We start from the raw sequence: 26,218 nt of genomic DNA on the forward strand, positions 1-26,218 counted from the left end.
TTTTGGGTCCAGCTGCATCCTACAAGAGTCCTCGTGTCTCACACCCTCCATGGCATCTTGCCATGCAGGCGTCTGTAACACAGGGAGTTGTGTAACCAAAGCAAAGGTTTGAGTTACCCATGCATTATAAATGTGCTCATCAGGATATAACTAATATTAGCTTTTTTTTTTTTTAAATGAATGTATAAGCATACTCAACTAGTGTAACGCAAACAGTATCCAAGAACCTTGTAACACTCTGAATCCATAGCCAGACACATTTTGTGGCTAAGTATGTGAACCATGTAATCAGCAAAGGGGCAAAGATGGGTGCAGATTCAGAAGGAAGGTTTTCAAGTAGATAAATGTTTCCAGAAGATAAGCACAAGGAACTGCAAGTAAGAAACATCCTGAATACACAGCAGCAAAACCCAAATCAAGATAAACAGTGTGAGGAACTGAGGAGCCCTGCACCCTATTTTGGGAGAGAGGCAATAACATAAAAACATCAGGCATAACCGAGGAAAATCAGAAGAGATAAGACAAGCTCATTTAAGTTCTGACCTCTCTCCTCAAAGAGCTTTTGAGCCTCATCACCTTCCCCTCTGTTACTATAAGTCACTCAGGACTGTAGCCACCCATGCTAAAGAGATGGCATCAGTTCCATGGTACTTGCAGTTTATTGAGCACAGAGGTGCAGACCCACAGGGTGGGAAATGAAGAGAGGATGAAGAATATCGTGTAAGAATGAATCATTAGCAAGAACTGTGTTGTTACAGAATAGCTCTTCCATTCCCCAACCGACAGATAAACACACGTATTCAGGCGTCAGTCCTGGTTTGGGTTGATTGGTTGACTCCAAGCCTTCCTTCACAGGTCTCCACGCCTTCTCCCTTTGGAGGTCGCTGCAGGACACGTTCTCAACACAGTCTGGCAACCCTGGCACTTCACCGGAGATCTGCTGGCCTGCAGCACCGCCGGCTGAGGGCAGAGCAGGCAGTGCGCATGCGGTGGGCTGCGGGCGCCCGTCTGCGGCGAGGCAGTGCGCATGCGCATGGCTACTCCGCAGTACTGCGGTGACGGGGGGAAGTGCGCATGCGCCTGGGGCTGCACGCGGACTGAGGGCAAGAGGGGTAGTGCGCCTGCGCATAACTCCGCGTGCGCGCTGAGGGCGCGGTAGCCGTGCGCATGCGTGAGGCGGCTGCGGCGACCGCGGGGCGGGAGCAGCGGGACGGGGAAAGGCCAGGGGGCCGAGGGGAGGCACGGAGATAGGGGGAAACGTTGCCCCGGGGAGAGACTGCCCGGCGGGGAGCCGGCCGGAGTGACAGGGCGAGAGCCGTGGACCGGGGGAGAGAGGGATCGGGGAGGGTCGGAGGAGTGAGAAACACGGGCAGACTGAGGACACTGGGACCGAGAGTGGAAAGGAGGGACCGGGAGAGGAAAAGGGATAGTGAGACAGCAAATGAGCTACAGACAATGAAATAGGGACAAGGAATGGAGGAGGGGATGGGGAGAGCGAAAGGGAGATGCTCTGTCTGCTGCCTGCCACAGTCCACAGGGCTTGGTTGGATGAGTACCTCCATCACCAGGAGGGCCTGCACTGCCACATGCACTCCCCGAGCCCATGCATCACAGCTGGCTTGGCTACCCATGGTGGGCAAGGAGTCCCCAGTCCCCACTCACTGGGCATTTTCCAGCTCCTGCACCTCCTCTTGCAGGTGGGGTAGTTCATGATGGAGCTTCTGGGAGAGAGAAGGGTCCCAGTCCATGTGGCCACTGCAGCCTTCTTCCAAAGCCTCCATGCCAGTGTACACCTCCCCATGCCTTTGGCCCCTTGGCATGGCCCTTCTCTGCTCCTGTTGCCCCCACAGATGCTCGTCCAGCTGGGGTGAGCACTATTTCTCCTGCAAAGCAATGGGCACACACTGCAGGGTGGCTAGGCTGGGATGTGGGGACACCCAACCCTCTCCAACCCTGGCACTGCACCCACTCACTACTTACCTGCTCCAGGGTCACCTGGTGGTGACTGACAAGGCACAGGGAAGTGCTGGACCCTGGGACTGATGGCTTCCTCAGCCACACTGCTGGCTGAGGGTGCTGGGGTGCATGGCCCCAGCACTGACACCCTATCCCTGACACTGCCAGGATGCATCCACTTCACCCCTGTGCCTTGTCCAGGTCTTTCAGCCTAGTGGCTCTCCTCCTTCACTGCCTGCAAGTGCTATTGCAGGAAAGGGAGGCAACTGGAGCACCAAGCAGGGCATGGGGGAAGTGGGGGAGAGGGGGGTGGCTCTCCTGTGAGACCTGTGCCTGGGAGGAGGTCCTGGCATTTCACCTCATGCATCCCTTCGGGCACTGTGTCCCCTCTCCCAGCCACCTCTGCAGGCACTGGAGCACAGGGAGAAGGACTCCTGGGCACAAAGGGGGTCCTTACCTCCAGCTGTACCTGTGGCAGCAGCTCCTCCAGCCTCCAGAGCTCCTGGTGCCTGCTCTGGTACTGCTGGACCAGGTCGTGGCTCTGGGAAGAGGAGCCAGAGACAGGGGTGAGCTCCAGTCACTGCCCTGGCCATGGCACATGGGCTGAGGAGGGGACCTCAACCTCCCAGCTGAGGTCTGGTGTGGTGTCCCGTGGCTCTTGCTTCTCTTCCTCCTGTGTGGGGAAAAGACAGCAGGGGCTGAAATGCCAGAGCCTCAGCCCCTGGGGATGAAGGGCCACTGCACACCTGCCTGACACTGCAAGAGCTCCTTGCTTTTGTCGTGCAGCTCTGCTCCATGCGCTGTTGGAACATGCAGAGCTCAAGCAGCAGCTCCACCACCACCTTGGCCACCCACTGTTGCCTGCAGGAAGGGGGAGCCATGAGATCCCCAGTTCATGCAGACCCTTCCGCCACCATCTGCCTCCCTTTGCACCAGCACTGGGGCCCCTCATCGAACGCTTCCCTAGCCTCCCCTGTCCAGGGGGGAGGGAAGCAGCAGCACTAGGATCACACCAGCTGGCTCCCTGCTCCACCAGCCAGGTGTTCGCATCCTGCAGTGCCTTCCTGTCCTCCTCCAGCATCCCCAGCCTCACCAGTAAGACCGCTTGGCTTGCCTGTGCATGCCCTGCTGTGTCAGAGAGATTTCAGCACAGCCCTGCCGTCCACCTTCCTTGGAGAGGAGCTGAACCCAATGAGTAGACTGTGCCGCTTGACATGCGTGGGGAAGGGAAAGCTTGGCGACATTACTGATGACCAGTGCACTGCAGAGCACATCCACGCCAACCCTTGACACCTTTGCCAGACTTCCGAAAACCACTCAACACACCGAAACCACTCCTGGGGAAAAACAGCCTTATGTAAATCAAAGGCTCTCCTGAAGATTCAAGACAGTTCTGTGTCTTTTGCAGGGAATCAAAGCAGAGGGTCTTGTGCCTCTGCCCTTCCCTGGAGGCTGCAGTAGCTGACAAAAGCCAACAGCTGCACTTTGCAGTGCTGCCTTCAGTACAAATGCTTTTTTCATCCTCCTTTCTCCTTGCTCAGCTGTTAAGTGTGACTGTGGCTGACTGTCTTTTACCTGTGTTAACTCTCAGCCTCAGGTGCTGGGGTTTGGCTTGGAAGTCAAGCCAATGCTGGAAGGGCTCACTGGGGAAACTCAGGAGCAAGCTTTGGGAGAGGTGGTGAAAGAAGCACAGCTGGCCCACCTGCAGGCACACCCATCTGCAGAGGAGGGATGCCTAGTGCCGAGTTTGCTGAGGTGCACTGCTGTGAGCAGCAGCAGAAGTGACTCCCAAGAAGAGGAGGAACAAGTCACATAACTTCATGACGTCAGAGCACAGCCCGAACTTGTAGGTAGAGCTTTGATATGGACCTTCTGTACAAGCCCCAATCTGCAGTGGTCTATCCCAGTTTTTCACAGAGGGAAATGGCCGTGAAAGAAAATGTTTGCCTCACAGTTCTTTGGTGGAAACTCTTGGCTTCTATATTCATTTCATCTGCTATAGGAGAGGAAGGCTGAGAAATGAACCTAGCCAGAGCTGAGGGGCAGGTACGCATCCTTCCTGTAGGATCTCAGCCAGAAGAACCTGGTTTTATCATCTCTTGGAAAGCGTTTTGCAGTGGCAGCACAGTTCAGATGAACAGGAGAGAGAAGGAGCAACACAGACTTGCACAATGAGCTCACTCTCACTGTTTCCTTCCTTGTCAGCAGCCTGTGAGCAGGGAACTGCACTGCCAGGCCCCTGCACTGATGACCAAGCCCATGTGAGGAATGAACCTAACAAGAAGCCAGGCTCCAGCTTGGGAGTGCAGTAAGTTAAGTGTTTTGCCTTGTAGTGCCAGTGCCTTCTCATGATTTTCAAAGAAGAAAACTTGTTCGTGGTTTATCTTCAGTCCCCACCTGCCTGGCCTGCCAGGATCCCTGTGCTGAAGCTGGCCAACACTGCTCACAGCCTGACTCTGTGGCACCAGAACTGGCCCCTAGCTTCCTTCTCCCCACGTGTGTGATAAAAAAGTATCCATAGGTACCTGTCCACCACTGCATCCCAGGACAAGAGTCAGAAAGGATGATTCTTCAGTATGATTTTCTAGGCTCCAGGGTGTATATTTGGTAGTAAGACATGCTCGTTTCTGCCATGTGGCATGGTTAAATGGCTGTTAGACAAAGCAACCCAGGGATTCACTTGTAGCCTAATTTTGGAATGCAATTAAGGGCTGAGGAGTGCAGAAAGCAGCTGGACTGCAAAGCCCTAGGATCCCAGCTGACTGTATTTGCAGGCTTAAAGTGGGAAAATGTAGCACCAGGTCTCCCGCCTGCAGGGAGCCATAATGTAGTTGTATTTGCCATCCTTGTGAGACCAACCACCCCTTCAGCCAGGCCCCCTGTGAGTCAGTTTCAAAATGGGGCGTCCCAGCTCTGGGAAAGGAAAAGTGGTTTTCAGCCATGTTGTGAGGAGTGGACAACCCTGTGCTGGAGGCACAGTGCAAAGACATATGGGATGAAAGGCTCAAAGCATAGGAACAGAGCTTTAGCAGTGCCTCCTGGTCACAAGATAAGGAAAACTATTAAAAGCAAGGGGGACCTTTCATGCAGCTAAGTCTGTGTGCAGGTGGGGCAGTATGAAGGACCACAAACTTGTCCAGGTGAAGTGTAGAGACTGTTGGCCACAACTACAGGAGGAACACCTTGCAACAGCAGAGTGCAGGAGCCAGGAAGGACAGTTGCTGCGTACCCACAGCATAGCAAATACCTCTTTGGGGGTGGGGGGTGGCAAACAGGAGGGGAAGGTGATTTAATTTCAAATAAAAATGCTCATGCTTGCAAGCACCACATGCCTGGCTGTGGTGCATATGAAGTCTGTCCTGCCACCAGGTATGTGCCGGGGCTCTGGCTCCAGCTACAAAATGCTCAATGGCCAATGCCTCAGCCCAGGCTTGACAGCCTGTCCACCTCTCCTGGCAGTCCCCAGGGCTCATCACGTGCGTGCCCGCTCCGAGCCCAGGAGCCTGTATTTGCAGCTCTTCTACCACACGGAGGACCTTTCCCATCTCCCACGAGCAGGCAGTATCTCAAGACTGTCATCTTCAGGAGCAGAGGCAGATGTGCCTGGAGCACAGCGTGAAGTTGTCACATGTTTTGGCCCTAAACCTGGAAGGGAAATAATGCTCCAGGGATGTGTTTTTCTCTCTCAGTGTGGCTTGCAGGTACCTAACCCTGTGTCAGGATGGTGATGAGGCTGTTCTCTTCCTCGTTGCAGGGAGCAATTGCAGCTGCCTTTTTCTTTTCTGCTCTGCCTTGAGCACTGATCCCCTCTGGGAGAGCTCTGGGACCTGAATTAAGGTAGGACCTGCCCTCCCTGGTTACAGCACAAGACCTCTTAGGAGACTTAGAAGTACCAGCTGATTGACAGCTAATGGCATGTAATTGAGAAACCAGTAAACCACTTTGATTCTGGCTAGTTTTAAGCCATGTGAGTTGAGCACTGTTCCCCTGTGACAGTGGAGGAATCAGAATTAGCAAGCAGCTCTGGGGAGGGACAGCAGTTCAATGTGAGAACATGTGCCCTGGCCTGTAACCATGTTTGCACCCACTTTGGTTTGTCTTAGGGGACACCTTACCCTGTCACTACATAGTGCTACTCTTGGTAAAGGAAGCCCTTGAAGATTTGGGTTTGTGGCCAGGTATGGGCCCTTTTCTAACATCCCCAAGCTGTAAACACTAAAGGACCAGGTCTGACATCTTCATGCACAAGTAACCTTTCCCATTTCACAATGGTTGTCCCTGAAATGTGCATTATTCTAGGCTGCTCGTTAAACTCTTGGCCTTCTGTCCAGGGATGTGGAGTGGCTGAAAAAGGAACAGATGAGGAGCCTAGATCAAAACAGGTGAAATCAATTAGCTGGGAGTAGCTGAAAGCATAGCTTTTTGAGAACTCATTGCTCTGGCAAAATAATTGAAATGTTCAAATAAGCCATGGATGCATGCCACCAACAGGAAACATCCCCAGCCTCCATGGGAGGGAATGTGCTGCACATTTACACCATCCACAGCATTCAACAACTTAAAGGTCAATGATGATTTTGGGAGGAAAGAGATTTGGCCTTGTCCAAAGCTGTAGTAGAAGTCAAATACACTTCAGGAGTCTTGGCTGGATGAATGGAGCAGGGTGTCTCTCTTGGTGTAGCAAAAATCCCTTTTCTTCCACCTCCATTAGCAGTGTTGGGATTGCTCAGCACGTCACATTGCAAAGGAATCCCTTCCCTCCAGATATTGATGTGGGTAAAAACACACTGTGATCCATTCAGCCATTGGTCTGAATATGTAATTTTGGGGTTGTTGCTTTTTTCATGTAAAGGTTCAAAAAACTGTCATGCTAATCTGCAGTCCTATGGTAATGAATTTGGTCTTCACCTCTCTCTGGCTCTGACCCCTGGATCTGACCCCCCCAAACATGGCGTTTTCTTCCTCTTCTGAGGGGCTGCTGTAAGCAGCAGCACAAGGGCTTTGTCCAGAGTGCATGGTTACTCTTGCTGTGGTACTATTGCATAACAACCAACATCATTGCTTCACCATGGGAAAAATTGTGCCTGTTTAATCTAGTGGCATTCTATGGTGAAGTGACTGCATCAGTGGACAAGGGAAGAGCTACCAATATCATCTACCTGGACTTCTGAAAGACCTTTGATAAGGTCCTTCACAACATTCTTGCCTCTGAATTGGAGAGGTATGGGTTTGATGAATGGACTGGTATATGGATAAGGAATTGGCTGGGTGACCACATCCAAAGAGTTGCAGTCAATGGCTCAATGTCGTCGAAATGGAGATCAGTAACAAGTGGGGTCCCTGCGGGCTCTGCACTGGAACTGGTCCTGTTCACTATATTTATTAATAGCATAGACAGTGGGATTGAGTGCACCCTTATCAAATTTGTGGATGACACCAAGCTGAGTGGTGTGGTTTCTAGGCTTGAGGGAAGGGATGCCATCCAGAGGCACCATGGCAGGCTTGAGGAGTGGGTCAACGCGAACCTCGTGAAGTTCAACAAGGCCAAGTGCAAGGTCCCGCACCTGGGGTCAGTCCCCACTGTCAGTACAGGCTGGGGGATGAATGGATTGAGAGCAGCACTGTGGAGAAGGACTTGGGGATATTGGTAGATGAAAAATGAGATATGAGCCAGCAATGTGTGCTTGCAGCCCAGAAAGCCAATTGTAACCTGGGCTGCCTAAAAAGTATAGCCAGCAGGTCAAGGAAGGTGATTCTCCCCCTCTACTCTGGTCTCATGAGACCCCACCTGGAGTACTCTGTCCAGCTCTGTGTCCCTCAGTACAAGAAAGATATGGACCTGTTGGAGTGGGTCCAGAGCAGGGCCACAAAAGGGATGGAACACCTCTCTGATGAAGAAAGGCTGAGAGATTTGGAGTTGTTCAGTCTGGAGAAGAAAAGGATCTGGGGAGACCTTATTGTGGCCTTTAAACGTATAAAAGCGGGCTTATAAGAAAGATGGAGAGAGACGTGTTACCAGGACCTGTAGTGACAGGGCAAGGGGCAATGGTTTTAAACTAAAAGAGGGTAGATTTAGATTAGATATATGGAAGAAATTTTTCACAATGAGGGTGCAGAGAGACTGTAACAGGTTGTCCAGAGCAGTTGTGGATACCCTGTCATTGGAAGTTTGCAGGGTCAGGTTGGATGTGGCTTTGAGCAACCTGATCTAGTGAAAAATGTCCCTCCCTACAGGAAGGATGTAGGACTGGATGATCTTTGAAAGTCCCTTCCAACCCAACCCATTCTATGATACTAGGGGGAGGGAAAAAGTGCTCGGGGACTAGCTGCCAGTGAGATGGATGACCTTGAGTCAAGGACTTCCTCTTCTGCCTCCTATTGTAGGAATCAAGCTCTTTACCCTCACCACTGAGTTCAGCTCGCAGCATCCCCTTGTAGTTTTTAACCCAAGGTTAGTGGTTTGTCTTTCAAAAACTGCATAGGGTGTCCCTCTGCAGGACTTGCTCAGGACTTCAGAGGAGAAGCATTGTGCTCTACCATGCTTTCTACCGGAAAGCCAGTTCTGCCATTTGGAAGGCATCATTAGGCACGGCTGGTTGATGTGGAAGAAGAGCCAATACACATTGCTGGGCCAGATCCCTATCAAAGTAAGCTCTATGTGCTGAGAACCAGGGCTCTGTGTTTCAGTACTGTCATCTTCTGTAGGAAAACCCTTCTCTCATTTTGCAACATCCCCAGCTCAGGGGCTTGGAGGGAATAGGCATAGGGGAAGAAAAATATGCTGTTTCCATTGCCACATAAACACACAGCAGCACTCTCACCACAGGAAGATCTGTAAGCCATACTGCAGCATCAGTAAAAAGGGAAATCCAGACCACAGTCCATCACAATGGCAGATACTTTCCTAAGCCTCTGACTGAAAACTGCCTCATCATCACCTGAAACTTAAACCCAAAGATATGCTCAGCAGCCTGTTCATTCACTGAGAGACCAAAGAAATCGTGTGGAAAGACTTCAGGCTTGTATAAATCAAATACACATGGAGTTTTCTGTCTTACAGTTGTGTTTGTCCTGGGCCTTAGAACCAAGACCACTTGGTGTGAGTAATGACATTTTCAGGAGGTAAGAACTTGAAGACAAAATAATTGCAACTGCCCTTGACTGTCCTCCTAAGTTGTTCAAATAATCCCTTCAAATCAGCGTGGCAACATCATTAACACATGCTGAGATTGCCTGCGGTTATGGATAAATGAACCTTGATAAGTCTTCCACTCATGAACCCTCTGAAAGTAACTGTATCAGGGCTCAGCCTTGAGGGAAGACAAAGGTATTAGGTGAGTGAGTAAGCAACATAACACCATTGCATTCCCAGCAAGGCTGGTGGATTTTCCTCTGATTTGATTTACAGGAGGCTGGGATCTTCCTTCCCATGGAAACCTTGGGGAAACTGAAATGGAAAGATTACTTTCAGGTCATCATTTATCCCTACTGAGCTGAACTTCACAGCTTTAGGAAGTGTCCTCTCTGTGCCCCCAGTTTTAGGAAAGCACCTCAGGGTCTCCTCTGAGCACAGAAGCGAGACACACACACGGTCAGAGCAAAACAGACCTATTTTCCTGTTTTGGTGTGCCAATCTGGCTCAGGGCTGCTCAGCAGCTTCCACGATTAGCCTCACCTGCATTATTTGCCTCTCCTTATATCTCCTTTTTCCCCTTCTTGCCATGTTTTCCCTTTTAACATCTTCATCCCCTTCCAAATATAGTCCACCATGTTGACTCATTCCTCAGTGGTCCTGGGCTTGCTGACTTCACATCTTTACTTGGTACTTGTGATGTGATTGTCTTCATAACACCCATTGTTGGTCAGCAGCTTCTTTCAACTAAGTCCTTTCCTTTTTGGTGTTTCTCATTTCTACCATTTTTCATGTTTCTGTCTTGTTAGTGTAGGTCAGGCTAGCTATCTGCATGCACGGATACATTGCTGTGTCACATACACAGACTTTCCAACACCTTATACTTCCACCGTTCTCGAACCTTGCTCTTCAGCAGAACAATGTCCCCCCATGTTGCATCATCACTGAGTCATCCTGTGCAGAGGTCCATGGATGTGGCTGTGCCTTCTGTAGGGCCGTACACAGCTTATTCATAGGGTGTAACACAGTCCCTCAGTGTTAGAAGTGTTCCCCTAGGAGAAAAATGAGGAGGAGTTAAAACACACAAAACTCTGTAGTGTTCAAGCTGTAGTAGCTCAGTGCCAATCCCACCTAAGAAGAAAGCTGGAAGCATTTCAGAGAACTGTCAGTCAGGAAATGTAAAGGGCAATGGTTTTAAACTAAAAAAGGGTAGGTTTAGATTAGATATAAGGAAGAATTTTTTTTTGATGAAGGTAGAGAGACACTGGAACAGGTTGCCCAGAGCAGTTGTGGATGCCCCATCACTGGAAGTGTTCAATGTCAGGTTGGATGGGGCTTTGAGCAACCTGATGTAGTGAAAGCTGTCCCTGCCCATGGCAGAAGGGTTGAAACTGGGTGATGTTTAAAGGTCCCTTCCAACCCAAACCAATCTATGATTCTGTGATTCTATGAACTGGAGAGTCTGCTACTTGTTGTAACTTGGTTTTAAATAGTCTTATGAACAAGCAAGGCTGCCCATCTGGTGCACTTGCCTGCAGGCAGAGCAGATGTCCTCCTCTGTCCTGACTCTTGCACTTCATCAGCATTTTGCATTTGGCTGGTGCTGGTTATACATAGAAGTAGTGACTAAAACTAAACAGGGGCTGTCAAAGCAAGTGACTCAGCTTCAAAGGAGGCAATTAAACTGTAGGAATCAGTCAAGGTACAATTTCCTAGTTATGACTTTTGGAAATGTTTGTATGCAGAACCAACAGCCTTTCAACTGCTTCATCAGCCCTTCATTTGGCCTATTTATTTGTCTTCCACCTTGCAATTTACAGATTATCCAGACTGTTGTAACTGCTTAGAACTGAGAAATGGGCCACATTACAGTGTCTTGCAGACTAAAAGCCCAAGGGCAAGGGAAATGACAGGATGCCTCTGAGCTAGACTCAGTGGAGAAAGGGAAGCAAGTTTCTGAAGTTTCTAATCATAAGGTGGTTTACAACCAACAGTAATCCTCACTGTGTTTACATCAAAACTATGCAAAGGAAGTAAAACCCAAATGTACAGTGGGTAAAAAGACTGGGGCTGAGCCAGCAGGAAGTGATTAATGCCTCTTAGTTTTACTGATGAGACTTTTTGGATTTCCTTTATGATGGAATTTGAGAGGATCAACAGTGATCTTAAGGTCAATGGGTATTGCCTTCAACTTTTTGTTTCTGTTTTTATGGCAACTTTCTGCATGGTTTACTAAACTGGTGATACTGTAATTGACCTACTGAATAAAACTAGATAAAACTGTTGATTAATACATTGAATTTGTTTTTAGAAATACACATTACCCATGTCCTTATGCCAAGGTCTTCCTTTTCTAGGGAAGTTTAGTAGTAAGGAAGCATGTGATTCCCTGGAAACACATCTTTCTTGTCACTCTTTCACCAGGAGCTGGGAAGGCTCTGCACAGGGGTGGCACTGACAGCTTCGCCTGAGGTGTAGCTGCGGAGACTCTCAGCACAGCCAGTTTCTAAGCCTGTGCCAGTGCCACTGAGTGTTTATTGCTGTACAAAGCTGTGCCCAGAGCAAATACAACTTACAGCACACCGATATCTACAGTTCTTCAGTGCCGAATGCCAAGTGTAATCCCTTCACAGAAGTGGTCCTAAATCACTATCCCTGCACCCTGCTCAGCACTGAATGTCAAGTGAGTGTTGGAGAGCACAGCCCTGTGCTGCAGAGAGCCCTGCCTGCCAGAAGAGACTACATTTACTGTCTCCTCACTACTGGCTCAGCCTGTTCTAGAGAGCAGGAAACAGCCCCTGTACATGCACAATTGTTGGTACATCATTTCAGTTCTAGCTCTGAGCATCAGCGTATAGTGAAAAGTTGTGGTTTCCTCTTTCTCTAAAAGAGTTTTGCTACACAGTCTTACTCAAAGCAGTATGTATGTGGGGAAGGAATGTACATGGCCTTCCCAGGATGGAGGCACTGCAAGGCCTGGGGTCTCACATGGGACAACAGCAATGAACGGAACAGAACAGAATATCCCCATCGACTTAGGAACATGCAGCTGATACAACTGGTCCCTTACAATTTCAGTGTCCACAAATGGAAAGTTACAATTCCCACAGTTGTGGTCCTCCAACTCAGAGGACCGGGCAGCCCAAGGTCTATCAGTAGTATTACTATCAGTGTCCACTCTGCAGACTCCCACCAGGGGATGCTGGACCCCATCCAGCCCCACATCTGAGCTGGGGCCCAAGCACTACATCCACCCTGTCCCAAGGTGACCACCTCCTGTGGTGTCTCCATGGGGGGTGAGGGGTGCAACGACCTTCGGCAAATGGACACCCAGAGCTTGGGGCTGGAGGCATTGGTTTGATGGGTCAAGAAGTAGGAGAAAATCCCTGAAAGCAAGCCACATGCTGCCTTTGGTCTCCTGTGGGAAGAAACAGGGAAGCCAAGAGGGCTGGCCAGCAATGCTGGGGTGTGGGGAGAGCCTGTGGGACATTGTCCTGCAGCCTCCAAGGGAGGCACGAGGAGTTATTGAATGAATCCTCTTGCCACATGTGCCTGGAGATGTGTGCCATGGCCAGAGTGACCTGACGGGGCCCTGGGAAGATCTCAACTTCGGTGACTGGTGTGAAACATCGATGCCAAGCACAAGACAAGTGATGGGGGGGATGGAAGGTGCAGTGGCATTGCAGTAACCCCAGAAGCGTGTGCTGGGGCCGGATTGCTGCCAGGAGAAGCACCGCAGGTGAGGATGGCCCGTTGTGATGTGCCTGCATGATGGATGGTGACATCACCGAGCGATGGATTGTGACCATGTGTTCCTTGCTGCTTATATCCAGGCACCGAGTCTCACCCAGCCGGCTTGTGCCCACACTCCAGCTGGGCAAGTATGCAAGTTTTGGAGTGTTGTGCAAGGCTGTTGTGGGTGCTGAGGTTGTTCCCAGGGAGTTGTTGAGTGCAGCTCTTGGTGCCCAGCCCCAGAGCCATCAGAGGATTTTCCCTGGCCCTGCCAGCTTCAGCAGCTGGGGCACCCAGGCGGCGCGGTTGCAGCAGCAGAGGTGAGTTGTGCAGGGATATCTCAGCCTGGGGAGCTGGGAGGGTTTCCTTCTTGAGGGACCTAGGCATTTCTTCCACCCCTTGTCGGGCCAGTCAACAACTGTGCCTTCTCTTCCCTTTCTAGCGCGACATCAGCTGCTACAGTGGCAGTGAGAGGGAGTGGCTTGTCATCCCCAGCTCCCCCCAGCCCACTGCAGCACATGGAGAGCATGGCCACAGAGCTGGAGAACCACTGTCCCATGTTCCTGGACAGCTGAGAGGAGGCCAGCTATGTGATGCCATGCCTCCACCAATTCTGTTACACCTGCATCCTCCGGTGGGCTGAGAGCAAGCCCGAGTGCTCCCTCTGCAAAAGGAGGGTGAGCTCCATCTTGCACTCGGTGTGGGGGACGATGACTTTGAGGAGCACGTCATCCCACCACCTGCAGCACCGTCAGTCATGTCCACCTGACAGAGGAGCTCCCAGACACCCAGCTGCCCACAGCCTCCATCACCCCGCAGCACCCTGGCCAGCAGCTGTGGGGCCAGTGCCCTGGGCTCCAGTGGGAGGCTTCCATGCCTACATCTGGGCATCATTCTTCCGCGTCCACCCTGCTGTCCTTTATCCCCTGCCCTGGCTGCATCAGGAGCTGGGGCAGCTCTTTGAGGGTGCCCAGGAAGCAACAGCAGTGCAGAGCCTCATCACATCCAGCCTGCGATACTTTGGCCTAGACGAGGAGGCTCTGATTCAGCTGCTGCAGGCCTCCCTGGGCAGGCGCACAAGGAGCTTTGTCCACCAGCTGCTTGATGCCATCATGTGCCAGTGCAGCAGGGAGGCCTAACATCAGATGGGCCTGGGGGACGGCCATGCTGCCAGGGGGCGGGAAGACTGCTCCGCAGCTGCCCCTGGCCCCACTGCCTCCCGAGGGGGGTCTCCTGACCCCCGCCCAGCTCTTCGTGGGGGTCCCAACAGCCCCCACTCCACCCCCGTTCCCACCCGCCGGGAGCAAGAAGAGGCCGAGGTGGACCGAGAGGAGGTTGTGACTGGGCCCTCCATGCGCAGCTGGGGCAGCCAGCCCTCCCCTGGGGGGCCCCAGCAAGCCCTGAAGAGGAGGGCTGGCAGCTCTGAGGACCCTTCCCAGCCCCCTAGAAAGCCACCCCATCATCGGTGACTCTGGGAGGCTGCCTCAGGGGCTGGCTAAACCAGGGCCAGGCTGCAGCTGGGGCACACACCAGCCCCTTGTGGTCCTGGCCCCCCAGATCTAATTACCATCTAATAAAAGAAAATGAAAGCATGAAAACTGCAGAAAAAGTCTCAGTATTACTACCAATCCCGTTGGCATTGCTATCCCCAACCTGTGCTGCTTTCTCCCCCTTCTCCTGGTGCTATGGCCACCCTTTCTTTACGTGTCTGCTGGGCCCCACGTCTGCTGGGGTCAGCCTGGTAGGAGAAGGGGTGCAGCGATGCAGCCCCTGTCTGGGAGGGGTGGGATGTTGATGCTTATGGGTCCTTTACATGTTCCAGGTACTATTTTTTTTCCCCCGAAAAGCAAGTGCTGCCCGTCTCCAGGTCTGCTTCTCTGGTCCCAAGGCACATTTTTCTAGCCTGCGGGTCTCCAGGGCCAGCCTGTGCCCCACCACTGATCACTCCAGGTCTAGCCTCCTCCTCACTTCACTCTCTGCCCCCACGTCCCGAGCTTTGCTCTGCTACCAGCCTGCACTGCCCTGTGCAGCCTCGCTATGGCACCACCCAAATCCCTCCTGTGCAGAGTCCCAGCTTGGTGCTGCTCTCTGCGTCAACCTAGGGTTGTACCCTGCCAAGGCAGGAGCCCCAGGAAGTTCAGCAAGGGGAAGTGCAAAGTCCTGCACCTGTTTTCAGTGAAAGAGGAGTGTGTGAATGTGCAGAACAGACAAAAGAATAAAAAAAGGCCCAAATGATTAATGTCATTAAATATATTCAAGTCTTTGCCTTGCCTTGCTGGCTGGTGAATAAGGTGGAGTGGGGAGGCAGAGGAGCTGTCCCAGGAGAGTCAGGGTGTGTGCAGAATTCCACAGTGGGGAGCCAGCAGCAGTGGGCAGTTGGGGAAGAGGACACTCAGAGGAGTTCCCTGCACTAGTGGAAGAGATCGCAGGATGGGGTGCATCAAAAAGGGTAGGAGACTGGCTCATTTCATCTGCCCCAGCTTCTGCACTATTGAATCTCCCCAGTCACCTCTGCTGGGAGAAAGAGCAGGTGTATGGCAGAGGGACCATGCCACAGGTACTTGCTGTGAATTGCACTGGCAGCTGAGAGAGAGCAAAGAGGGACACAAACTCATTTTGCTGGGAAACAGCTCTAGAGGCACTCGAGTGCAAGCACTGGAAGCACTGCAGACATGCTGTCTCGAGTTAGGTAAAATCTGTGGGGATGTGGAAAGCATCTCCCAAGCAGCACGCTCCCCCTCCTTGCTGTACAGTCACAGCTGTGTGCGGGGATTGCTAGCATTTGCTTCTGACCAAGAGAAGGCTCAGAGTGCCTGGGAATTGAGAGTCCCAAGCAAAGTAACAAGCCCCTTTGTGTTTGGATTTACTGACCCAGCAGTGAGCTGATTTGGCTCTTGGGGACTGGAGAGACACACGAGCAAATACGCTTCTCTCTCCTGGTGAGAAGCTGGTTTGATGCCTCGTCACTGTAATTGCCAAATCCATCAGTCATTGCAGCCTGTCTCCAAGATTTCATCATCTTTCACCCTCTGCTCAGGAAGGATAGCCGGCCTATTTTGACAATGCTCATGGAAAAGTGCTTGCAATTTGTTTATTCTGGACTATGTCTCTGGGCATCCTTGTTCCTGTCTTTCTTTAAAGGTAAGCTCATCTGTGGTTGTTGAGTTTTTTGTTTTGTTTTGTTTTTTTTAAACAGTAGTCACATCCTACCCCAGCTCTATTTTCAGAAGGCCTTGTATCTGTAGTTTAAACTTTGTTAGAGTCCAGTACTGGTCCTATTGACTTTTGTAATCAGTTTGAATAAGTCTGTGGATCTTAAAGTGCTGGGCACCTTATTTTAAGAAAGGAAAAGGTGTGGAGGTTTTTTAATGAAAAGGGAGTAATTTTCACTTTCAGAAATTAATTGAAATGATTGTGTTTCAAAAGGAATATGTTCTTGCTCTCCTTTAAAAATTTAACATATCCATGGTTTTTGGGAATGAGAAATTATAACTCCAGGCTGGACAGGATGGCTGTGGAAACTCTGTAGGTGTGAGGGTGAAATGGTGTTGTTCTACAAAGAAAAATAACCAGAAGAAAATTCTTCAGTGTTTACTTTCTATGCATTATTTGGGAAGATTTATAGCTGCATAAATACACATACATAAATTTACACATGCATAAATACACATACATAAATTTACTTTTTCCGGTTTGGTTTTCTCTTCTAACTTTTAGTATGTTTAATAAGAGCCCTTCTAGACCGTGAGGGTTATAAGTTGGAAACATCCAATAATAATGGGCTTCTGTAGATAATTCTTCACTAGTTTATCTGAATCTGCAAAACATCCATGCATTTCGTTATTACAGCTCCACATTTCAGCTGCCTAACGTAGCAATGGTATTGCAGAAAAATGTTTCCCCACCTTGCTAAATTAAGAACTTTGCTATCTTTGTTTGTAAGACATTTCTGTGCTACTTCAGGAGCTGAACTAACAAGCAGGTGATGGAAGCTAGTTATGATATGACTCGCTTTGTGTGCAGTCCCATTTTGAGCAGTTGTGTATCGTGTAAATACTGCCTTTTACATAGCGAGTAATCACTAATTCATCGGGGGGGATGCTTAGTTTCTCTGAACAGCACATGAAGACACAAACTGCTTTTATAAATAATTCAGAGGATTTTTTGTTAGGTGTTTTCACCAGCAGTTTACAAGTATGTATTTTTACAAACAACTGCTAAAGCAGAATGAAATGAAGCTCTGATTAAGGTGGTCTGTATTTGACCTCGGCTTTGTGGATAGTTTTTCTTCTTTTTAAAGAAAAGAAAGAAAAAAAAGAAAAACCCTGGGAATTGTGCATTTGGGACAGAAGAGAAAAAAGTGATGATCTTAGCATGTTATCTGTAGCTGTCTTGTAAAAGTAAGTGCCAAATGAACTCCCTCAGGATTCCTCAGTGCACCCACATGAAAGTCACAGCAAGTCCATCATAACTAACATCCCTCTCACGTAGTGCTGAGTTGTTTCAATAGAATTCATAACAATTTCTCAACTACTGAAAACTCCTCCAGGGCTGTTTGACAGCAAAGTTGTGAAAAGGACTAGGTAAAAAACAAAACAAAACATGAAGAACTCAGTCATTTTTTCCAGTCCTCTCCACAACTTTTTGCTTCAATTTGACTCTGCTTGCACTACTGCTAAGAGCCCTGATAGACATGTCATTCATGTTAGGTCATTGCAGCCCTCCTTCCTGAAAAGCCTGGAGGTAGTGATGCTTTCTTGGGACATGGGCCCTAGGGAAAATCGGGAAACTGGTCCTCGGCCTCCCTGAATCCCAGATGACATGTCTTAGAGCCAGACATCCCTTCCAGGCCAGGTACAATCCTTGAAGGAGCATCCAAAGGATGGAAGGACCCTATAAGTCGTAGCAGCTACATAAAAACCTCAGGTGGAGAGACTTGAAAACCACTTCTGCTCCTTTCTCTGAGCATGGCTCAGCCTGGGACCCAGGGTGCAGAGGACCCTGCAAGGGAGCTCTCCTCAGGAACATGTCCCAGTGACCACATGGGCACCTGGCCTCTCCGAGGAGTGTTACCTTCAGCTCAGTGCACAGGCACGTGCTGGGTTTAAACATCCAGGGAAGTTAAACATGCACTTCGCTGGTCTCCAGTCAACCCACGTGCTCTAAATACTGTGCTTTTATGTCCTTTTTTTTAAGTGAGGCCAGTAAAGTGCCACACATGCGACACAGAACAGAGTCAGACCTCTTAGTTTCTTTGCTCTGTGCAGCCTGACATCAGGGTCATATGCTGGCCCTGTGGCTTTGAAAAGCCCAACAAAGGCAAAGGTGAGATGAGAAGGGAGCCCCTCCTCTGCAGTTTGGTGGGAATGTAAGTGCTCAGCAGTATGGGACAAACCCCATGGCAGGAGATCCTGCAAGTGAGCTAAAAGCAGCTAACAGATGTAAATTATGAAGTAACTCAGCCTAACTTGGTGTACCCATCTGGTGCAAAACAGCTTTTCTTTGGCTCGCTCACAATACCGAGTTGAATTCCTGCACTACACACATTTCATGCTTTCTCACAGGTTTGCTGATTTAAATGAGCTCTAGTGATCACATCAGAACACAACTGATGATCTCTAGGAGCAAATCCTCACAAAGATACTGTTCTTAGTTCACTTCCATGCAAGCAGGTGCTATTTCTGCAGCAGCAGTACCGTTGGCAAGACAGTCTCAAAAGACCAGATTCCACTACCAAACTACAATTGCTCTAAAGTGAGCTAGTTAGACTGAGGTGACACGAATTTAGAGATCTGTGTAGCAGGAAAAGCCAAGGTTGGTACTTAAATGCCTATATATGGAGTCTAAACTTCGTGCCTCAGCTGGATAGCACTGATGGAACTGCAGTGAGCTGTCTCAGTCAAACTGGTTTATTCCAAAGAGACACTGTTCAATAGATGTGAGAAGTCCTGTGCCTTAATAAAGTACAATGTAATGTCATTGGTAATTTAGGTGGTTGGTGAAGGAGCTCCGCCTTTAGATCTCATAAATGTTACCAGACTAGAACCAGGTGTTAAAGTCAGACAATTTAGAATTTCATACTCTTAATTTGAGGTCTGAAGGTCACATTCACCTCAGTTCCACACATTCTCTATGTTGATGCTCTTAGTTGTATCACCCCACTGAGTGATACACAGTTTCAAAGATAACAATGCAGCTGACACAAGTTTAAAATAGAAAAGATATGAGAAAGACCTTTGCTTTGTACAAGTAGGTCTTTTCTTCCATATTGGCTAAAAAGATGTCACACATGCACTTTGCAGAAATGGGAAATTACTGCCAGATCCCTGCCATTACTATAACATCTGGGAGCGCAGACACCAGAGTCTGGTTGCTCTGGATTCTGAGGACATGGTAAGGCATCACATATGCATGGTGTCAGATGGGATTGAATGTACTTGTCACAGCACATGTCTGTTTAGAGGTGTCAGTGTGCTCTGTGGTCAACAACACTAGTGCAGAAACGTGTGTCAACACATTTAAGACAGGCAGGCAGAGTCCTAGGCAAAACCCTGAGATGATTTCCTGTGAGTTACTGTCTGCTACAGTAACTTGCTGTACATGTGTCATGGTTTAACCCCACCTAGCAACTAAGCACCACGCAGCAGCTCGCTCACTCCCCCCTTGGTGGGATGGGGGAGAGAATCGGAAGGGTAAAAGGGAGAAAACTCATGGCTTGAGATAAGAACAGTTTAATAATTGAAGTAAAATAAATTAGAACAGTTAAATAAACAAAGCAAAAACCGTGCACGCAAACAAAGCAAAGCAAGGAATTCATTCACTACTTCCCATCGGCAGGCAGGTGTTCAGCCATCCCCAGGAAAGCAGGGCTCCATCACGTGTAATGGTTACTTGGGACGACAAACGCCATCACGCCTAACATCCCCCCCTTCCTTCTTCTTCCCGCAGCTTATATACTGAGTATGACATCATATGTTACGGAATAGCCCTTGGGCCAGTCTGGGTGAGCCCCCCTGGCTGTGCCCCCTCCCAGCTTCTTGTGCACCCCGCAGAGCAGGGAAAGCTGAAAAGTCCTTGACCAGTGTGAGCGCCGCTTAACAACTACTTAGCAACAGCTTTAGCACTACTTTGCAAGAACAAAAGCATCAGTGTATCATCGACCTTGTTCTCATCCTAAACCCAAAACACAGCCCCATACAGGCTACCAAGAAGAAAATGAACTTTATCCCAGCTGAAACCAGGACAACATGCTTGCCTCTTAGAGATTGACTTTTCAGTTCAATGAACCAGCCTTCATGTTCAGTCACTAATCTTCTATGTACGTTCACTGGCACAGCTCTAAGGCTGCTGTCTAATACCATAGGCACAGCTGCAATTGTGGAGCTGGCCCAAGCTTCTGAGAAGTTGCCAGGCTCCAGGAAAGTTGGAGGTATTTCCATGCACGTTTGCTGATAGTGATCTGGCCTAAATCTTCTTGTGTTAACTCTACTCAAATCTCACTAGAAAAAGTGGGAAGGTCCAGAAAAAGCACCTGGGCCCTGACATCACCAGCACCTATTGTTATATGCATCTATTGGTACAGCACTCTGCACGTAGGGAGGGGTTCAGAAGCAGATACAGTGCATGAGAAAGTAGCATCCATCTGGTCTTTGGGATGATGCCAGATGGCGCCTTGGGGGCCTTCAGCCTTGCTCCAGTGCAGGGGGCCTTATGATGGTCTCAGAGCAGAAGTTCCCATTCCAGGCACTGGATTCATGTCCTAAAGGCAGCTCCAGACCTTTTTTCTCCCTCTGGTTTGTTCTCCTAAGATATGTGGAGGAGAACATGAGTTAGTGATGGTGGTAACATATTGAATGATTTTGTCAGCAACTGTAAACTTTTCCAAACAGTGAAAGAGGTATTTTATGTATCTGTGGTGCAGTGAGACCAGTGAAAAGAAGCATTCCTTCCCACATCTGCATGATGAAGTAACTCTTTCCAGAGTCTAAGAATGGGTTACATCAGTCACAAAACAGGAAATATTCCCATCTGAACATGATGGATGTGATTTTCAAGGGAATGTGTGTACCCAAATACCATTCAATTTCACTGTATGTCCTGAACAAAGGGTTACTGCAGAATTTCATTTGTATGTTAGAAGCAAGGAGGGAGATATAAAGTATCTCCAGCTCTAGGGTGTGATTAAAGTAGATCAAAACCTTTTGCATCACTCCTGACACGGTTGTTCAAGGATGCTTACTGCTGAGAGATCCTGCATAATCTAATTAAGGAAGAGAGAAAATCTGCCTGAGACAGGTAGGGCTAGCACTGGCAGTCAGTAGCATCCATGGGAATGAAAAGCGTAGACAGGAGTTTATTGCGGTCTTGGGACACACTCCTGAGCAAATATGGCTTGAAGAAAGAGTTTTGCTTATCAGGTACTTTCTGCATTGAGGAAAGCAGCTGAGACCAGCACTAGATGATGTGTTTGGAAATAACAGTCTTCCCACCTGGGGCTTGCAATTAAGACAGTAAATTGCAATAGAAAGAGAACTTGTAGTCAGCATGACTAGGTACTTATGGATGTCAACAGTGAGGTGCAGGTGACTCTGTCCTGCCCTGCTATCAACTGGCTTTGCTCAGTTACAGAAGCTGAGGTTATCAAAGTGCTGAAATGGATGTCTGCAATCCTTATCACCTTCCAGAAACAGATGTCTTCAATACTTATTTCATTCCAGAATGTTGCACAAAAAGCCACAGTGCTCATTTCTGTTCTTAATGCAACATAGATTTGGACACAAAAAAAGACTTAGAGGGAAGGGGAAGGCTTCATGAGATCTCATTTTGCATGGAGGACTCAAACAGCCTAAAGCCAGTTTGCAGACTGGGCTGACAAGACTATACATTGTGTTCCCTGAAGCTCAGCTGTGGCTATGTGGAAAAGAATCTCTGGTCACTTAGGTGTCCACCAAGCCAAGAGACAAAATTTAGTTGTAAATTGGAAAAGATATGTTTGTGGCAGCTGAGGTGAGAGAGGATCTGACCTATACAGATTAATAGACTGGTAGAATAAATTGGCTGGAAGGGATCTCCAGAGGTTGCTCAGTCCAACCTCTCTTCTCAGAGCAGGGACAGCTCTATTAGGTTGCTTCTTGGGCAGTCAAACTGGGAAGATCTCCAAGAATGGTGGTATCCCCTATGGGATATCCCCTATGGTATCCCCTATGGTATCCCACTATGGGGATATGGATTCCCCTTCATATGGGATATGGTATCCCCTATGGTATCTCACTATGGGGATATGGATTCCCCTTCAGAGAATAATACCTGATACCCCGTCAATGCCCCATGATGCAATTTGTATCTGATTAGTGCTCTCCCTGTGCACCTCCCAGAAGAGTCTGGCTCCTTCATCATAGAGCCCTTCCTCATGGCAGCTGAAGGCAGCTGAAAGAGCTCCCTCTTGCTTTCTCCAAGCTGATCAAAGGCATGTCTCTCCACCTCTCATCAGACATGCTGTGCTTCAGCAGCCTGTTGTGTCAGTGGATTCCACTTTACTCACTCCACAGGGTCAGTGTATGTCTTGTGCTGCCCTGAGGAGGCTTTATTAGGCACAGAGCTAACTTTGTGTCATGCAGTGGGTCTCACTGGTGTTGAATATAGGCTGGCTGTACAGGAAGATGCTGCTTAGTGTTTTCATCATCTCGTGAGTCAGTAGGTTTGGGAAAAAACAAGAAGTAGGAGATCATATAATGATGCAGAAAATACCTTCCATAATTCTTACCCATCTTGTGCTCTTTTTGAAGAACTTCCTCATCCTGAGTCTGCAAAGTGACAGAGGAGGTCATAACAAATGATGGAGTACATTCCCTTGAATATTTTGTCATTTTAGAAAAGTCGTCATCAAACTGAAATCTAGCTTGAGCAGCTGTAACAACAGTAAGAGGAGATAAAAAAAGAAATAACTAGTTGTTAGATGGCTTGCAGTTGTCAGTATTTCAAGTGGCAAATGGGCAGCAACTCTGAACTGGACCCATTCTTCAGGCTTCACACACAATTCATAAAAGGCAACTGGACAGCTTCACAAGCTCTAAGCAGAAGACTTGTCTTTCTAATATAGCCAAACATCCTGCAGCATATTATCTGCAGCAGTGTTTCATTCAAGGTCTAAGCCTTCTAATGTATTCTCCAAAGATATTAGGGTCCCCAGTTTCCATTTAACTTATAATTCAAATTTGTTGGATTGATATCTCAGCCCAAGCACTTCAGCACTCCTGCCATCATCAGATCTACTTACGTGTTGCCTGACAATGACAACAAGAGGGCAGGATGATAGAGAAAGGATAGATTGAATGGGAACAGGTCTGTGGGTAAGGAGAGAAGACATCCTTCTCCAGAGAAGGCCTCTTCCCAAGTGGGCAAATCATTTCCCCTTTGGGTCAAAATGCTCTAGCAGACTCAGGAAGTCTGTATGCTGGGGAATACAAGAGGGCAGGCCAGACAGCACAGGGTCACTTTCTGCTTTTCAGGCTACTTTTGGTCTCTTTCAGAGACCAAGCATCCTGTATCTGCAGGCATTGCTACTGTATCGCAAGATGACAATCATACTCCACCTGGACATGTGGGGCACCAATTTTGTTTTAATTTTGCTTTGTTTGCAGTGACATAATTCAGGAGCATTAGACTGAAGTTACCAAAGCTTTAAATCAATAGAGCAAAGTTAAGGCAAAATCAGGCTCCCCCAATCATCATTGTCTGGAAGTACCTCATTTTCACTGTTGTTCATTTCTGCTCTTAGTCAGGATCAGTGACTCAGTCAATGCAGGTTTGGCTGGCAGGGTGCAGCAAGGAGAGCCATGTATTTCATATCCTCACTGATCTCAACAAAACCAGGACTCGAGGCCTGTACCTGAGGAAAAGACAATGGCATCTAGCATTCTGAAAACAGACAGATCAAGGCTAACCAATGCTCAGCTGTCACTGAGACCTTGTGACATTCAGCCTCTGGGAAAAAAAAAGAGCTGTAAACTTCATGCTTAGCCACTTTATATGCACATAAGCAAATCTGGGCTGAATCAGTCAAAACAAAGCACTTCTTGCAATTTAAAGTGTCCTAGGTCAGATCTCCACAGACCTTGTTTGATTGGTCACAAGTCTAATTTGCTCAGAGCCAGTCATTCACCTCATCAAGACAGTCTTAGAGCAGCTTTTGTCTTCAGTGTGAAATAAATTCTGACTCCCCACTGAGCCTCTATTTACAGCTCCCTTTGTCTTTGAAGACCTGGACCACCAAAACCTCAGACTTCTTCCCCTTGGAAAAAATCCCTTGATAGCAGCCACTTCTGCTGCCAAAACCCCCAAACTATGACCAGCCAGCTAGCAGCACAGCATCTTTCACATAGATTGGCAGCAAGTTTAGCCTGGCCTAGTGAAAGCTCAGCAGTGCTGCTTAAAACAGGACTGTTTCATCTATAGATGTTTTATGTAAGTTTTGCTTCCCAAATGGGAAACTATTTCAGATTTGAGAAAATGTATCTTCATACTTCCCAGTTCAGGTACTAAGCACTGAAAAGGAGGACAAATAAGCAGCCATTCAAGATGCAGTCAAAATTTCCATCAGGGTAGCCCACATCCCTTTCACAGGGCTCTATCACCATGTTTCACATCATCCAGCATTTGAGTTTCTGATATTGGAAAGACAAGCTTGCAACTTTCTCTGCATTCCCAGATCCATGTTCACTTTGGACATTTGTGCCTTGCCTGTGCCCTGCAGCCAGTGCAGCTCTCATTTTGCTCACAGGCAACAGCTGAGGCTTGAGCGATGTGGGAAGAAAGCAGGAGGAGCTATCACTAGCCTTGCCCATTGCATCCTCGGTACCTTTGCTGCTTAGCATTGCTATGCAAGTGCAGCTGGCAGGCTGGCAAGGCAAAGGGTCATTGTTCAGGAAACTGGCCATCTCTGGGATCATAACCATTGCCACTGACCAGCACTGCAGAAGGAGAAGGGGAAAAAAATAACTGCAACATCTTTGGGCACAGTGTGTGGTTCATTTCCACAATATTACTGTCTGTAACATTTCCACACCAACCTGTCCTCTGCATTGCCCAGAGAAGTTAAACAATATCACCACTGCTTCGGTAACAACACATTGAGGCAATAGTTTTGAGGCAAGATCCCTCCCTCACCTCTGAACTATGAAAAAAGGAACAAGCTTTTTCCGCCTAGTAAAGGCATGTCTGTAACTAAGGAATAGCGCTTGGGAGAACTAAGTTTGGTTTTTTGTCTTCACTTTCTTCATGTCTTGGGGATAAAATGACTTATCTTTCTCTTCCTGCGAGGTTAACTTATTTTCCTTCTTTTCCAGGGTCCTGGTGACCCTGGTGTGGGCTTCTTTCTGATTATATTGTGACATTTTCAGGGTAGGAAGTGGAGCCTGTGTTGCACAGTAAAATGAAGATTTCATTGCAGCCTCTATCACTGATATTATCTGCAGTGGGTTTAGGAAAAAAAGGTGTTCCTACCTATCATCTTCTCAGCCCTAACCAGACTTGCCTATCTGTTTCCACAGAAATCATGATTACACCTGTCTGTTCACATATGGCTTTCCCAGATCTGAGCTCTCCACATGTGCCTGGCATGGCATTGAGTGGGCTTTTGATGGGGAGGTGCAAATTCCCTGTGACCCTTTGCAGAGCCATCTATGAACGCTGTGCAGATTGCCATGGTTACCTCACTGACAGCACTTGGTTAGTGAAGTTCATAGTGCTTTCCCAAGAAGGGCTTTCCTTTGGCTTACTGGTTTGGGTGGTGAAACATGTAGAGGTGAAGGGATGTGACAAGCTGCTCTGCAAGCCAGTGGGAGCGGGGAGTCCAGAAATCCACTCTAGTACATTGATAACCATATCACCGGTATCCCACTTTTGTCATGTGATTTTGTTTCTTTCCATTGGCTTCCATTACTGCTCCTCCCCACAAATCCCAGGATGGCTGGCAAGAGTCACCTTGAGACAGCCACAGCTCTCTGTAACATGTCTAGCAAGGGGAGACCCCTCTTCACTACTGCTCCAACTCCCTCCTCCTGCATTCCTTCCACATCTAGTGTTGTAGTAATTACAGTTATATTGGATGAGGCTCATGTAAACCAGCATTACACTAAAAATGCATTTTTTTCCCTTTCTGCCTGTAGCCAGTTATGTTTCTGACCTGTAGCAATGAGTCAGTTTAGATAACTATTATACATTTGAGAGGTGTTCCACTGTTAATATCTTAATGTGTGTCTCTTCACCTTACACATGTATCTCAGCCTTTAAAAGATCTGCACCAAGCCAGCACGGCCAAAAATATAATCCCATCTTTTCATTATGTAATGGCCTATATTCTCTTTTTAGCATGTTGTCATGTGCCTGAAGTCTTTGAGA

The 26,218-nt window shown here is 48.4% G+C and overlaps 1 protein-coding gene and 1 pseudogene across 3 annotated transcripts in view; one reads left to right on the top strand and one right to left on the bottom strand.

Moving 5' to 3' along the window:
• Positions 1 to 849: 849 nt before the first annotated feature.
• Positions 850 to 15,812, bottom strand: LOC148050480 (uncharacterized; annotated as a pseudogene).
• Positions 15,654 to 26,218, top strand: part of LOC104017557 (neuronal acetylcholine receptor subunit alpha-7-like) — a 66,905-nt gene continuing 56,340 nt past the window's right edge. For all 3 annotated transcript variants that reach the window (XM_009470594.2, XM_087741978.1, XM_087741979.1), the window contains exon 1: positions 15,654 to 15,961. In XM_009470594.2, coding sequence (XP_009468869.2) covers positions 15,883 to 15,961 — 79 coding nt within the window. In that variant the 5' untranslated portion in view covers positions 15,654 to 15,882. The remainder of the gene's footprint in view (positions 15,962 to 26,218) is intronic.

The sequence above is a fragment of the Nipponia nippon genome, unplaced genomic scaffold (genome assembly GCF_047370975.1).
Source record: "Nipponia nippon isolate SJK-2023a ecotype South Korea unplaced genomic scaffold, ASM4737097v1 scaffold_8, whole genome shotgun sequence".
NCBI classification, from domain to species: Eukaryota; Metazoa; Chordata; class Aves; order Pelecaniformes; family Threskiornithidae; genus Nipponia; species Nipponia nippon.